This window comes from Caretta caretta, chromosome 5, assembly GCF_965140235.1.
Source record: "Caretta caretta isolate rCarCar2 chromosome 5, rCarCar1.hap1, whole genome shotgun sequence".
Classification (NCBI taxonomy): Eukaryota; Metazoa; Chordata; order Testudines; family Cheloniidae; genus Caretta; species Caretta caretta.
The window spans coordinates 39,373,370-39,390,350 of NC_134210.1; the positions used below are offsets into that span (position 1 = coordinate 39,373,370).

The 16,981-nt window shown below is 38.1% G+C and overlaps 1 protein-coding gene across 4 annotated transcripts in view; it reads right to left on the minus strand.

Annotated features, from left to right (window-relative positions):
• Window positions 1-16,981, minus strand: part of ERCC8 (ERCC excision repair 8, CSA ubiquitin ligase complex subunit) — a 52,470-nt gene that overhangs the window by 32,822 nt on the left and 2,667 nt on the right. For 3 of the 4 annotated variants that reach the window (XM_048850297.2, XM_048850298.2, XM_048850299.2), the window contains exons 2-7: window positions 14,696-14,791; window positions 14,427-14,528; window positions 11,915-12,038; window positions 7,199-7,280; window positions 6,026-6,094; window positions 4,115-4,181 (exon numbers count right to left, since the gene is read on the minus strand). In XM_048850297.2, the coding sequence (XP_048706254.1) occupies window positions 4,115-4,181; window positions 6,026-6,094; window positions 7,199-7,280; window positions 11,915-12,038; window positions 14,427-14,528; window positions 14,696-14,791 (540 nt within the window). Of the gene's footprint in view, window positions 1-4,114; window positions 4,182-6,025; window positions 6,095-7,198; window positions 7,281-11,914; window positions 12,039-14,426; window positions 14,529-14,695; window positions 14,792-16,981 lie in introns of those variants that run through there. The other variant, XM_048850301.2, reaches the window with a different exon arrangement.

Genomic DNA, 16,981 nt, shown 5'->3' on the forward strand with positions numbered 1-16,981 from the left:
ATTCCTGAGTGAATAAGATACAAAATGTTGGGGGCACTAATTCTCTCTGCAGCTCTTATAGATTGTTCATTCATTCATTCATTCATTCATTCAGGCTTTATCTTCCCTATTCTTGAAGACAGGTCATAAGTTTACAACAATCTGTCTCTGTCTGGATTCCTATAATTTCAAAAATAGTGTCCAGTCACACAAAAGTGAGTAGAGGGACACAGCCAAGAGTAGCTTGTCCGTGATCTCAATGTAGTCAGCAGGGAAAACATGTTTTTTTAAAATGGAAATATTAAGCAAAAGACATAGCAGTGGGTATTTTCCTTAGGTTCACAACCTGACAATGCACAGCTGTACCATAACAGTATACTTCCAAGTTAGCCAAATTTTGGCTTTCTCCAATTTTTTTTAATTTCAGCTAAAATTAGGCAGCTAACAAAGTGTAAACACCTGTACCTTCACAGATTCCAGGTATACTGAATTATAGTGAAGACACCAAGAGCTACAGGTACCCAGCTACAGAAAATTCTCTTCCCAGCAGAGGTCTCTCTGAATGCTTTATGTCAAGCTCAGGGAATCTGGTTAAATGTGTTATTCACTTCTGGGTTCAGTACTGGTTGAATGTTAGCAAATCTGAGTAACTTCCCTGGGACTCAAACCTTTGCATGCATCTTAAGAGAGAATCTCTACCTGAAAACATATGTATTTAAAAGTATTCATTGTAGTCACTGAACAGCCTACAAGATTTGAGATATATCATGCACCACGAACAGAGGTGTAAAAAAAAAAAAAAGGAAGAGGTAGAGCTTTCTTTCCCCTTCTTTAAACCTGTTGCTTACAGTAACCAAGTGCTGGTGACTGGCTCCCTTTGTGCTGGGTGTCTTACAACACGAGCGCTGAGCAAATGCTTGTTTAAAAAGGCATAGCTTGCTGCATGCTTTGAAGGGGGTGAGATTCATGGTTAGCTCAATCTCCTGTGGGAAGCAGGTTCCATAACCACACATCCTTCACCAAGGATCCTCTGTCACAAATCCATGTTGAAACTTGAGCTCTGTGTGTCCCCGTCACAGCTGCTACACATTGATATTTAGATGTAGTAAGGAAGTCAGCAGGACATGGACTGCTTAAACACTTTGAACTCTAGGAATGAGATTCTTCAACAAGGGGTGAAGTTACCTTTAAAAAGCAACAGGAACCCATGAAGAGGCCTGAGATAGAACTCAGTTCACAACTAAATTTGGAAATTAACTCAAATTAACATTCAGAACATGACTGCTTTACCAGCTGAAATCTGATGGATCATACACCTTTTTTTCTCTTCTCTGAAAAGCTTTCCCACTTTTGCACCTATAATCAACCCCAGTTTTTCTACTGCAGCTAGAGAGTTCTTCACTATGTTCCTATAAAGCAGTATTCTTGAAGAAAGATGAAGATTCTCTCTCTGTCCTTTGTAACTGTATCCTGTGAGAAAGTCATCCTTAGCAGGTCATCCATCAAGGAACATACATAAATCATATCTTTGGTCTGATTTCTCAAGCCCCACATCTTCTCATTTGTCAATAGTGAACATCTAACTCTACCATTTGTTTTCTTCTCCCTCTTATCTCTGTGCCTTCTTCAAGCTACTTCTGCGTGTAACGCAGCAGCCAGGATTGAACCTGGGACCTCTGAAGCTTAGTGTATGAGCCTCTACTGTGTGAGCTAAAAGCCAGATGAGGTTGCAGCAGACTCCTTAATCTCTAAGTGGTCTAAAGTGCCACTAGCCGGGGACAGAGCCCCACACCCAGCAGGCCCGTGTTATATATGCATGGACAGATATTCCACTCCAAGTATCTATCAGTTTTCCAGATCACTTGTGATCTATAGTTGTGAACTATACTCATCCTTAGAAAGGAACCTGTTTTATTGCTGCAATCTGTCAGAGATGATATACTGTCTCCGTCATATTCTGTTTTTTCTGTTACAACACGAACTTGAGTCTGGAAAGTTGATTCAGTGCTATGGAGTATCCCTGGTAAATTACATACACCCAGCACCCCATACTTCCTGGTCATGTCCTTCCAGCTGTCAGCAGAAGCTTAAAGCTTTGCAACAAGCCTCTGACAAGCCTTGGGATATTCTTCCTCTTTTGAATTCGTTATGTCATGTCCAGGACCTTGATCAGTGAAATCTACAGAATCTAGTGTTTTTGTGAGGAACTGAAAACCTCTCTCTGCTTGTACTGTGTGAAAGCAGCACTGTCACTGGGTGAACTGCACCTCTGACCTCTCCTTTCACCCTCCACATCCCTTGCTATCTTCAGGTCTCAGGCCTCTAACCATCGCTTGTGATTCTCCCATTCTCAGACCAGATCCTGGGTAGCAGTCCCTTAGGACTAACACTGATTGCCTCAGCTGGTATGACTTAGCCTCAGACCCTCCAGGGCAATGTCAGCGATAATCAGAGGCTGTCACCGGGCAACTGGGTCTTAAAGGAGAGAGTCAGGGCCTAGCTTGCCCATGTCAGTTCTCTGAGAACTTACCAGGGAGTTACTGCTTGCCTCAGGTGACTGGTTAATGGTCAATCAGTAGAGAAGCACTCACACCCTATTAAAAATGAGTTCAGTCAGAGGGAGTGCTCTCAGGAGGAAGGTGCTTCTGGGGAGGAGAGGCTTGTAAGAGGAAGGCAAACCCAAAGGGAGACATCCCCTTAAACGGAACACGAGTATCCCAGGGGAAAGAACTGGGAGAGCTCCAGAAGAGAAAGTGTTCTCCAGATTGAGGGAGCAGCCGTACCCTGAAGGGAAGGGATCTGAGACTTTTCCAGGAGAAAAAGATGAGTGATCTGGGAGAAGGAGCCAGACACTGTTCCATGGGTGAAGGGAAAGCATAGCGAGAGGATCTTTCTTACAAGTCTTGCTGACACCAATGCTAGCTACAGTTGCTTCCAAGTAACAAGTCTCTTAAATTCTTGAATGCAGAGTTCAAAGGTACAATAGTCAGTCACCAGCGTTCTTAAAGCACTATAAACCACAATAATAGATAGTAGAAGTGCAAACCAAGCATAAAGAAATAAGAAAGAGACACACCCCACACTGTCTGCAGGCCCTTGTCCTGAACAGGGACCTGCAATACCCTTGCCCGAACAGTGAGATGGGAACTGACAGCAGTTCTGGAGTTTCATGAGCCGATGTTGGCTTCTGTTTCTGATACATCACCAAATCTATGCCTCTGACCAGGCTAAGGTGACCTTAGTTATCAGCCTGCTGACAGGAGACGCGTTAGTCTGTGGTAGAAGGCCATAGTCCAGTGCTGTCGAACTGGGATGCCTTTCTCCAATCAATGTCAACCATCTTCAATGACGCACACTGATTCTGAATATCAAGGGGACTAGCAGGGGCAAGACAGAGTGGCTCACTATGCAGTGCACTTCTGCTGCCTCACAGCAGATACAGAGTGGAACAAAGCAGCAAAACTGTACCAATTCTGGCGGTGGTTGAAGGAAGAAATCAAAGATGAACTGGTCTGAGATGTCTACAGGTCTAGACTTCTCTCTGGACTTTACCATCTGCATAGATAATTGGCTGGGAGAATAAAGAGACGAAAAGATGTCTGCATCCCTTGTATCCGTGTGCCATGACCTCATCTTCTGTATCACTGGCCAAACCCATGCCTCTTATATATGCTATCCATGCACAAACTCAACCTATAATCTTAGGATATAGCTACACTATGGCTAGAACAGCTCTCTAGCATAGATGCAGCTTTCACCAAAGGAGGCGTTTTTCTGCCAATTTAAGACTTCCCCGAATGACATTAGCTACGTTGATGTAGCTGCGTCTATAGTGGGGATCTTCTTGGCAGAGCTATGTCAGTCAAGGGTGTTGATCCTGACCAACATAGGTATGCTGACATAACTTAAGTGTAGACCAACCCTGTGTGCACCATTTGGATAGCTCTTCAATCCAATTTTTCCCATCTAGGGAAAGTACATGTATCATGGTAGCATAAATACTAATGCAGATCTTCACCTCAAATTAATATGAAACTGTTGTGTATCCAAATATTTTTTCTGAACAAGTCATTCACTTACAATGCTTTCTGTAAGTCATTTTACTGCTTATTTACATTACAGAAATAGTTTTTACCTTGCAGTTGCCAAGACATACTCATAACGTGGGGACCAGGTCACTGCCAGCACTTCCTGTCTGTGACCTACAAATATGGTACATGAGAAATTTCAGGTAACTTATTGATAAACAACTTTTCTGATATAAGTAAATGTGGCATATATCCAAGAGAAATGCAATTGGACTAATCTACCAATTTACAACTACCATTAATATTCTGGTATTAATTTGGAGTGAATGGGAAGAGCGTTCCTTATTTTGGATTATTGGCAGTTTACTTCCCCCCCTTTGCTTGGCTAAGAATGCATTCAGCTGAAAGTGATATGAAGAATACTAAGTTTACCTCTCTATACTTTACTAGCCCAGATGCCTTTATCGTTCTACAGCTATGCTAACAAAAGAATAGCACATACAACTACTAAGACTACTCCATTACTGTTACAGAAGTTTTAACAGTAACATTTAAAATACACAGATGTAAAAACAATTTAGTGTCAGTTTTATTGAGCTATTTTAAAAATATATATATATTTATTCAGCAGATCCTCATTCCTATATCTAGATTATTTATTCTACTCCTTACCAACAGCCCAAATTTGAAGGTAAGTGTGTGTTTTCTTTTGGTCTCTTAGCAGCACGAGGACCATGCACTGCTTATTGGATGGTGATACAATATATTTAACAACAAACTATAGTGGTTTTTGAGCTCTTCAAAAAGATGTCTAGAAAAACTATAAACAATAGAAAGTGTTAGGCAATCTAAATATAGTGTTGCTACTGTGCCACTTATAATAAAATGGGCATAAGCGAGCAAATCTGATTGATAAAAAGTAGGTTAGATCACATACATACATCTTTGGCCTTATAACCAAGAGTTATTTACACTACTTCCTTCTGTACATCTACATCAGTACACTCAACATTTCATCATTTATATTTCCCTTGTAGTGTTTCATTTCAATTACCCACAACCAACTCAAACACCGAGGCTTTCCAGAGCATAAAGCCCTAGAGCCTCCTAACATTATTAGATAAACGTAAAGGTTCAGATACTGCTGTCCTTATGTCGAGTAATATCTTACTCCCCGAGCCTCTGAAGCCAAAGAGTCTTAAAGAAAGTCCATCCATACAAAATCTCTGGAGGATATTTTGTTTAAAAATATTAAGATTTTGTAAAAAACGCGCACACACACCACACACAATCTTCATGAACACAAGTACAACATTCCTGGAGATCCTAAAACAACATTTAAACAAATATTAATCTATAGTGAGTCAGAACTTCAGATGGTGTAAATTGGTACAACTGTGTTGATTTTCACCAGCGGAAAACTGGGCCCATTATTCTCAAGGGATGCTATATGGAATTTGCCTTTTTATAGAACGATAAATGAAAAAGCTCCCCAGAAGTCTCTTAAAACTTTCAAATCTTAAAAATTCATAATTTGTTTTTAAAAATAAACTACATTAACTAGATAACACTTTTGCTCAGCTAATTAATATTTTGATTGAGGAAGTCTGAATTATGCAAACAAAAATACCTTTGAACATGCTTTTTTAATTTTAAACGTATAAACTAATTTTCCTCCAAACTGGTTTCACACATGCCTAGTAACACTAGAATGATTTAAGACTAACTAGTACTCCAGAAATCAGGGTTTATTATGAAAATTCCCAAAGACCTAAAATGATAGCTGTTCCTTAATTAATATTTGTGTTCTCCAATTCAGTAGCACTAGAATAATACAAAGAAGAACCTTTCTCACTGTGTAATTTTCACAACTGGTACTAAACACATCAGTCACGTTACTTACAAAGAACACATTGTTTATAGTGTTTCTTTACACTGGCTGGATTGTGTTTCTTTACACTGGCTGGTTTACTTAAAGTAGTTACTGTTTAAAAATTATGTTTCAGGCTAAAAAGTACCCTGCAGAATTTGAGAACAGGATCCAGACTTCAAGTCACAAAGCTGTACTTCGGGGCTTTTGGTACCAACTGTAACAAGAAAAACAAGACAACGTAAAAAAAAACAACTCTTAACAAGGAATAAAAACTCTACCAAGTCTTACTACAAAGATATAAAGAAACTATCAGCTTCATAAGATTTCCCACACATTTGAACTGATCTAATTTCCAAACAGATTTTAAAAATGTATTGCAACTACAACAGATTTATATTTTCAAAGTCTCTGCATACAATTCTACTGAATTCCTCACATTAACAATAGAATCATAGAATATCAGGGTTGGAAGGGATCTCAGGAGGTCATCTAGTCCAACCCCCTGCTCAAAGCAGGACCAATCCCCAACTAGATCTTTATTAAACTATATTTAAAAGGTTGTTGGGGAGGAGTTCTCAGACTTCCTTTGTGACAACAAAAATTACTATATGACCCCAGAAGGAGGGACCAAAGCCTGAGCCCTGCTGCCCCAGGCAGGGTGACCAAAGCCAAAACCTAAGGGCTTAAGCCCCAGGCAGGAAGCCTATAACCTGAGACCTGCTGCTCAGGGAAGTCCTCAGGCTTTGGCTTTGGCCCCAGGCCCTAGCAAGTCTAATCCAGCCCTGGCGACGCCATTAAAACAGAGTTGGACCCACTTTGGGATCCCGATCCACAATTTGAGAACCGCTGTTGTAGGGGAAACAAAGCTGCTCTTTTTTTCTAGATTTATGAATTAAGAATATGGTCCCTTCTCTAAATATTTTTTTTAAATAGACAACAGTAAATACATACAGTATACAGTACACATTCAACTCCAATAGATCTCAAGACCAAATACTGATTTAGCTGCATTAATCTGAGTAGTGTGTATTTAGAAACACTAGCTGAACCATGCAAACTCGGTGGTGTGTGGTTTGCTCATTTCAGAAATGCAAAGGAAGTACTTTCCTTTCATAAACAGTATAAGCCCAAATGAAGTGATTTTATTTAGAAAATGACCTCAGTTTTACGAAGTCTTTGATATCACTTGCCAGAAAATAGTCAAGACTGTTGCATATGAAAAAAGTCATTGTAGAAAAAGGAAAATGCTAATTTTGAATCATTTGCCTCTTACTACAACCCAAACATAGATAGGAACTTCTTAAAAATGTATACATACCTGCTATTAAGCAATGCTTGGTAGCAACTGGAGACATATGATGGCTATAAACTGTTCCCTCAAAATTAAACACATCTGCAGGCTGGTAATTAAAACAAAACATCTATCAGCTTTGCCCCTTGATTAATATCATAATGAGAATTTGTATCTCTTCTTTAAAATTGGTTCAGCATTTTTAAAGTTAGAGTTACTGTTTACAAGGCTGCTCACATGCCACCTCTCTACTGATTAAGTGCCTAATCATGCAAATAGTCATGCTACCAGAACTAGACATCCAGCACTGGCAGGGCATAGAGCTTTTTTAACATGGCAAAGAGTAATAAAGCCTGGAAGAAAATGCTCTGATTACAGTGACAAGGGGAAAAAAAAGGAGGAAGGAAAAGAAGCAAGGAAGAAGGTGGGGTATGTAAATGGAAATCAGTGATAACAGGAAAGAAAGAAAATGATGTATACTAGAGCTAATACTTATTCATCACATACAAAACATGCTACCTCAAAAAAAAGGATATAAACAAAAGGTAGAAGCAATAGCGAGTGGCTAAATTGAAGTGTCACCTTATATAAAATAAGGGACCATATTTAAAGTTATTTTTCCCCATTTTCTGTTGGGACTCAAGCGGTATGTTGACAAGTTCCTGAAATCAACTCTGTTTTATTGCTTACATACTAAAACGTAAGCCATTAAATACACATTATGTGCAAGAAGACTGATAATATTAGTGTTAAGAACTTTGACTTCTCAAATTTCCTCACCAGTGTACTCAATTTTTCAACATCAATGTTGCATTATTGTCACGGTTCCCAAACTGTTTAGTACTGTCTCCCCCTTATTGATATTTTAAAGCTTGGTGGCTCCTCACAACCAAATATATATATTTTTAAACTGACTCAGGACACTAGATTCAAGAAGGACATGAGTTTGGACCGTTTTGTGATTTTATTCAACTACATACTGTTCATTACAAAATCTGATCTGGGTTTTTAAAACTATAATTTTAAAATGTGGATTTTTTGGCGTGACCAGACACAGCCTAAGATTTTATTTGGAAGAACCGACCTGTTTCAAACTACATAGCTGTGCAATGTTTTATTGAATCTCTGATAGCGCCAGTCATAAGTCACTTTAAAAATTTAAATTACTTCTGTGTTTAGAGCAACAGCCGTGTTAGTCTGTATTCGCAAAATGATAGATTTCCACTCCACCTATTTCCCCTTGTTTTTTCCTACCCTCCCTCCCCCCCCGACGTTCTTGTTAAACCCTGGATTTGTGCTGGAAATGGCCCACCTTGATTATCATACACATTGTAAGGAGAGTGATCACTTTAGATACGCTATTACCCGCAGGAGAGTGGGGTGGGGGGAGAGAAAACCTTTTGTAGTGGTAAACACCCATTTTTTCATGCTTTGTGTGTATAAAAAGATCTTCTATACTTTCCACAGTATGCATCCGATGAAGTGAGCTGTAGCTCACGAAAGCTTATGCTCAAATAAATTGGTTAGTCTCTAAGGTGCCACAAGTACTCCTTTTCTTTCTGTGTTTAGTTTTCACAAAAATGGTTGCTGACTACTTAAGACTCAGAGAAAACTGGAAGTGAAAGGAAGCAGCACTTTCATAGCTATATCATGGAGTTCTTTGCGCTCTGTCAACAGAAATGCAGAACTCCTGGTTTGTAAGATTTGAAAACTTGGTGTTCTGAATAAGATCTCTTGACAATTCTAATATATATATATATATTTTTTTATGATGAGATAATAAAGGTTGGAATGGATTCAAATGTTAGTGAGAAGGGGTTTCAAATCCAGTTGGTATCCAGAGATTCATGTTCGATTCTGAGATTCATGTTCGATTCTAGGACAATATTCATCAAAATAGGAATATTATCCAAACAAAAAACCTGGCAGTCCCTTCTGACCCTATGATTCCATAAATGAGTTAATATTTGGTCTTTAATAGCATTTTTATCAATTTTACTCTATTCAAAAGTTTGATAACACTGGAAATCTCAGTAATTTCCTTTTCAACATGGCACCGCCAAAGGCAGCACCTGTTCATGAATCTCCCAATTTTATGTTTCATATCGATTATATTTGTATTCCTACCTTGAAGTGTTAGGTTCACGGCATTAAATTTGCCCGATTTATCCACCGGGGAAGCTAATGTAGTCAAGAAATCCATATTACTCATGTTATCTGCAAGATCTGTTTCCCAAGAAGAAAAATTCTGATTTTGCCAGGCAATTCAAAGATGCATTGTAACACTTTCTCATGTGATAACCACCTGACTTTACTGTGAAACAGAAGCTGAGTATGGTTACAGCCTATCTCTTTGCACACTAAAACACTGTGTATTCACTACCTGGGATTTTATAAAATTACCACCACCACTGAAGGCCTCATGTACTTCAGGTCGCAACTTTTTCGATGCTGATGCCTGGTGATGAATTGTTCTGCGTGTCCAAATGATCTCACATCTTTACTCGTGCTGCAACCCCACTGTTCTTCCTGGCCATGGCTGCTGCCTCACCACACAGCACAGCACACCTACAGTGTCCAATTAACACCTTCATCCACCATGAATTTATGAAGGATCTTGAATATTTCCTCACTGGTTGTTCAGGGTTTCTTTGCAAAATAAAAATTCTTCAACTATTGAACTTGCTTTGACAAATCTCACACAACACAGAAACTGAGCCAGGTTAGTTATGTTTGTGGATTCATCAAGCTGTGGTGAAAAATATTGACTTCTTCACTTGTTCTACCAACTGGTCCTGAACATTTTCTGCATGGTCATCAGTGCATCAATGGATGGGATTATTTGACATGGGAATGGTTTTCAGTGCCATGACTGCTTGCTTCCCAATCTTAATTCTTCATATGGCTATTGCTGGTGGAAGTGTAAAGGTCTTGCCAATGGTGTGTGTCTGCTTGCATTCTGTAATTCACATGGCTATAACATAAGATGAGCCTAAGGCTTTTGAAGAACAGAACAGTTGCTTCTTTAGACATGACTTGTTTTTATTCTTCTTGTTTCTGAAGGAAAAGTTTGCGGCTCTTGTTTACTAATTCCAGGGATTTCGTTTCTAAATGTCTCTGTAGTTTCCCTGGCCTCATACTTTCACTTACTAACACTTGAAAACAAAAGGCCACATTGTGCCTGTAGACTTTTTGCAGTAATACTGAGACACAAATTCCAAACAGAGTAACTATCGTCATATTATTTACTTTTCTTCCTTTTCTGTTTAACTTTATTAAGCTCAGTGGTTTGAGCACTGGCCTGCTAAACCCAGGGTTGTGAGTTCACTCCTTGAGGGGGCCATTTAGGGATATGGGGCAAAAATCTGTTGGATGATTTAATTGGGGATTGGTCCTGCTTTAAGCAGGGGGTTGGACTAGATGATCTCCTGAGGTCCCTTCCACCCCTGATATTCTATGATTCTATGTGAGGGTTTATGTTTTGTGGCACATTGTGTCCTTCTGACATTTTAACAATTACGTAGTACAATAGATCAAATTTGGGACTTTATCTTTAACGCTGTGGACAATATCAGGTAACTTCATTTTTATGTTTCCTTTTTAAAAAAATAGTTTAAAATTGCTTTTTATTTTAAAGAATGAACTCAAATCTTTTGGAAATATACCATTTTGTGGCAGTTTGTACACCAATTGTCCTTTATATACAGTTTACATTTTGTAACTCATTCTAAGAGGATGGTCTAAACTCTAAAGCAGTATCTGGTTCTTGCTAAGCATGCAACACGCTTTGAACAACAAAAAGGCAACACTACCTCCTCCCTCCACAAAAACATAATTATACATCTCAACGTTACACTTTTAAAAGGGCTTAGAAAATAATAATTTTCACATCTAATTTAATCAGAGAAATATTGTGTATTGTGTCCTTGGGATGATAGAATCTCCAGCTTTCATGATCTTCTCACCTTAATGCATGAGGCAATATTCTTGGCAAACAAACAATGTCAATGTAAGTCCACTGATATATGAAATAAAAGAGATTTACCACAGTCCAAAATTCATATATCAGCTATTGGAGGACAGAATTTAGTAGCAGATAAATGGCCTGTAATGTGTAAACTTTATTTAAGTCATGACAAATTGATTAGTGTTTCTCCTCATGGTTTCCCTCGTTCTGCTGTTTTAAAAGCTTATCAAATCCTCTCACACAAATATGGCAAAAGGTTTAAGCCATCAAAGACATTGTTCATATTGTTTATAACAGATGTGCTCCCACAGCACACTACCAGTGCTATGCAAATATGATAACCAACAATTAATATTGTTCAATAGGTGTTCAACACCTCACAAGAAATAAACTATGCTCTCAGACCAGTTGTTGCTGGACAAATGTACATAGCACAAAATCTACCATCATAAGTCACGTTTTTATTGGCAGGCTACGCAGAAAAAACAAGCAATCAAAGACTCTGAACTACCATATTATTGGTAACATAGAAGTGGTTTCTAAAACAAGGCCGAAGCATGCTGTCAAATATGGGAGTGCCTAAACTTCTGCCCTCGTATTCTGTGCCTACAATTTTGAATGCTACCAACCTGACATTTTTCATCCTTCAAAATGCTGAGTGAGTCAACTCTCAGAGTTCAATGGGAATTTCAGGCACACTACCCGCAAAACAGGTGCTCAGCATATCACAAGGTCGAGCACATAGGAAGTTTGGAAAATAATTAGTAATTACTTACTTGTAATGTGTTTGTATCCCATATTTTCAATGTTTTATCAAATGAGCTTGATGTAAACATGCCAGTGTCACGAGGATACCATTGAACCGTCTCTACGCTGAATTTGTGTACATCAGGATGGCTCCTATAATACAATAATAGAATTGCACTGGTTAGGGTCAGCAGCGTCTTTTTGATTTGATACTAGCTGAGCAAGGTGGGGGGGGTTTAATTATTTTTATTTTTTTTTTTTTTTTTTAAACTACTGGGTCTAAATTTTCAAAAGTAACCAGTAATTTTGGTGCCTCAATTTCTGAGGGACCAATTTGAGCCCCCTTGGGGCTGATTTTCAGAAAGTGCTGATCATCTGCCCTCTCAAAACCAAGCTATTTTGAGGTGTAGTCACGCTTCCAAAAGATAGGCTTTGACATTTAAATATTATTGTAGGGCCCGACTCTACAAATAGTTATGACCCTGTTGAGTTCTGCTGACTTAAATGGGATTCCATATTATATGCACAAGCTTTCAGGATTGGGGTCTTTAACAATGATTTGCTAATGGTAATGTTAAATCACAACTATGACAGAAGTGGTCAGATCAACACTTAAGGGAATTTAGATAGTATCTTGCAACACAGGTCCTGTTTGATTTAATCTTCACAGGCTCCTAAATACACTTCAGTTTAATGATATCTTGAGAACCAGTGAACTATTTAAGGTAGCATATCAGAATCTCAAGTGGTTGTTGAACTACAATTGGATCTCTGCTCCTATTAGTATCCTTATCGCTGAAAGTTTCATTCCTTTTAGATGTTCCCAAAGCTCACTGTCATTACAAGTGAACTCAGGAAAATAAAATGGCAGGGATCGAGACTTAGAAAAATGGTGAAGAGATAGTGAGCTTCAGGACTCTAGGATACTCTCCATCAAGCCCACATGCAGATGTATCATGGTGTTACAACACAGAGGAGAATATCTGCCTTTGCTGTAGATACAGCACAGAATCACCCAGTGGAGCTGTACAGACAAGTTAAGTGTATAAGCAAATATATAAGTTATAGGAGCAGCTGTTTGCGGTTGGTTGGTTTTTTTAAATGTTGACTACTCTAGTTGTTTAATTAATAATACGTGTAAAAATAGGAATCTGCTGACGATACAGTTGCATAAAACTTTTCATCCAAGGAGTTCAATACTGTAAAACATTGGATATTTTTACAAAGAGGAAAATTGGAGGCACACTGAGATTGTGTGTTGCCTAGGACCTCACAAAGCATCAATGGCAGAGTCAGCAATAGAAGCCCAGTCTCCCGATTCACAATCCTATTTTAACCAGTAGAAAACACTGCTTTTCCTCTTTTCAACTCACAGATTCCTGATTCTGACTCTCTCATATTATCCCACACTGAAATTGACCATGTAGATGTACAGTGCTATGTCTAGTCATAAGGACAATAATGTACACTTCACTCTCTTCAGTAGACTGGATAGAATCTAAAGTAATATGCAGCTAGTTACTGATGAAGTTAGAAAAACTATTTTGAGGATTCTAGACATAAATGATCTATGCAGTGGTAATCTGGAATTTGCCAAGGGCATGCTTGAATGAGGACAGTCCTAATCTTACTGGCAAAAGACAGGCCATAAGTTTATTCACAATTCATTCGACAATATTACAGCTAAAACTGACAGAGAACTCAGTATATACAGGGTTATCCTATAGTAGAATTAATGCATCTGTATCACCTCCTCACAAGTCCCCAAAGCTCTTACAGATTTGTCAGACTTTCCCTGCAGCTCATAAGGATTTGTTCTTTTTATGTATTTATTGTTCTAGCAGAAGCTGCCCATCCTTGAACTTAGGAAGTTGGGCCTCCCACAAGCAAAGACTTTTTCTGTGTCTCATGATAGTTTGGCCTTCCCTGCAGGAGTTAGTGGTTACCCTTTCCTCTTATTCTCATGGCTGGATGCTTAAGGCCTAGAAGCTGGGTATGTGAACCTGATACAGCATCGACTACTGCAGCAAAGATTACCTACAACAGTAGAAAGGCCTAAATTGTGACAGGAAAAGAAAAAGATGATAGAGCATGCATCAAAATGTGGTACAGGAACAGAAGATACTGTTGTTAACCTGCAGTCTTTAGGTCTCCATCCTTATGGGTGTCTGGACAAACTAAATCATAATTAACGTTACGTGAATAAATCCCAGAATTGGAACAAACTCTTAAACAAACATAACAAAATTACATAATACACACTTAACAACATAAAACATTAAATAAGAGAATAATTCTGGATCTAGCCTTGAATGAGGCCATCATTATGCTTCTTAGTGTATATACAAAATATATTATACTTTTAACTGTGTGTCATCAATGTTTTTTTATCAAAGTTGTCTGGTCCTATGTGTGATTAGCGTTTTATGCAGGAAATAAAATACTAATGTGCAACAATTTGTGAATTCAATGCAAAATATATAATAAAATTGCTAAAAATATTTCATAGTGATTTTTTTTTTTTAAAAAAAAGGTACATACCTGCCCACAGAACAAATTGCTTTACATGTATAACATGGTTTTCTGCTGAAGTTTTCAAGGTCATAAAGTACAATAACACCATCTGACCCACCTGATAACATGCTGTAAGAACAAACATAACATAGCTTTTAGATATCTTACACTCACAATCTGTTCAAAGTAAATCAACGTTCACATTCAGCAAAGTAATTGGTTTTAATCATAAATGATTAAAACTAAGTATTCATTCTATAAAATATACCTGACAATAAACAGCACAATTTACTTACTATCTTCCCTCAACAGGTTCAATATCCAGGGTGTTAACACCAGTTCCATGGATTCTTTCCACATCTCTATCTTTGTTTAACTCCAAGCTTAGTACCCTTTAAAAAAATAGAATATATCAAACCATGAATGGTGAGAATCAGGAAGTACTCGAATTTTACCTTTTCTTTAGTACAACAAAAAAAAGTCAAATTTGTGATTCTCAGAATTCTTCTTTGACTCAACACATTCAATTATTACCCTTTACATTTTAAAGTACATTGTCAGACTTGATGTAGAACTAAAAATAAGAAAAAGATTAAAGTGTGACTGGCGGAAATTACCACACTGTACATTATTTGGAGGTGGAGGACTACAAATCTTTATTAAGCAATTAATATCAACAAATGTATGAATGAAAATTGGCATATAATGCAAGAATCAGAAATTTAAAAAAGTGAAATGAAATGTTTATATACTTTTAGATCTACTATATTCACAAATAAGTTAGTCTTCATCCCAACCATGATCATCTGGTAGTTTATTTAATAAAACTAAGGACACCTAGTGGAAAAACCAGTTATTTTAGTAAATGAAGTGATTTATGTTATACAGAATGAATAACAAACCACCACCACATGATAATTACAACAAAGTTAAATGTTTTCCACATCTTTTGTATCACTAAGAAAGAAACAAAAAATTACACTCTAATGAAAAGTATTTTTGATAAAAATTCAAATTCAGCTAACGAAACATCAGAGCATTCACTGTGTTATGGACAAGATTTGTTTTTACTCCTAATTTGAATGATCATTCAAATCCAGCTATTGTTGTAAGGGTCAATCAAGCAATTTCCTACTGTTGTAACTGACAAGAATAACTACAATTTTCCTCAACATCTGATCAAAGATAAGAAAGATACCTGGTCTTAAAAAAATTCAAATTAAGCAAAAAGTGTTTTGCTGAGATCACAACGTGCTCTGAGTTTATTATCCAGGATAAAACAGCACCAAAAAACAAAACAAAACAACCAAACACTCAGCATTTTATAGATTCAGAAAAATACTAAGTAGTCATTTGACCAAAAGACACATGAATAGCAAAATGAAAATTCATGAGAAAAATATGGTGAGTTTATAGTTGTGAGTTTATTAAAATATTTCTACGACAAAGTCCTTTCACATTTTAATTGATGTCTTCTAACTACTGCAAAGTGAAACTAGCTTTGTAGCTTTGAACAAGCTAGGTCAGTGTTTCCCAAACTTGGTACAAGAATAGTAGCTGCGGGAAGCAGCAGCCAGTACGTCCCTCAGCCCGCGCTGCTTCCCACTGCCCTCATTGGCCTGCAGCAGCGAACCGTGGCTCATGGGAGCCGCGACTGGCCGAATCTGCGGATGCAGCAAGTAAACAAACCGGCCCAGCCCGCCAGGGGCTTTCTCTGAACAAGAGGCGTCACAAGTTTGGGAAACACTGAGCTAGGTGATAACCAGAAACACCTTTTGATCAGTTCTTTGGTTTGATAACTTAAGGCTCCTCTGAGTTATGAAAATGTGATATACACCAAAACCCAGCTCCTTAAGCGGAGTTAGAAATCCTGCTTCCATGTTATGAAAAATCTACACTCTACTGAGCATCCCTTTTGCCAACAAAAGTACAGGAAAAAAAATCACAATTTATACGCACAAAATGAACATCCAGTTTTCAAGGTGCTGAATGCCTCCTGCAGTTGAAGTCAAAGGGAGCTGGAAGTGCTCAGCACTTTCACAGATTGGCACTTAAGAGATTGCTGCTAAAGTCAAAATTTAACTACTGTTCTTATACCAAAAGTTATTTATTCTCTATGGCAATCTGGAACTAAATGCTGTGCTAAAGGCTAGGGTGTAGCAGATTGGATATCTTCCTGCAGCTTAATTTAAATTAAAAAAATTATGGTTCTGTTGACTTAAATACAGAAAATGAATAATACAATCAGATGTTTGGACTGACAATGCATAACTGCATCATAGAGATTCTTGGGAGAAGCTGAAGATTTTGGCAGCTGGGTAGGCGTACACCTGAGACTCCTGGTACCTGGAGAAGTGCAGGATCCAGTTTGGGATTATGGAAAGCACATAACAGACCATGAAATCTGGTCTTTCATGTGCTTTTACCCTATACTATACAGATTTCATGGGGGAGACCACCATTTCTCAAATTGGGGGTCCTGACCCAAAAAGGAGCTTTGGGGGGGGTCACAAGGTTATTTTAAGGCGGGGGGCACAGTATTGGTACACTTACTTCTCCACTGCCTTGAGAGCTGGGTGGCC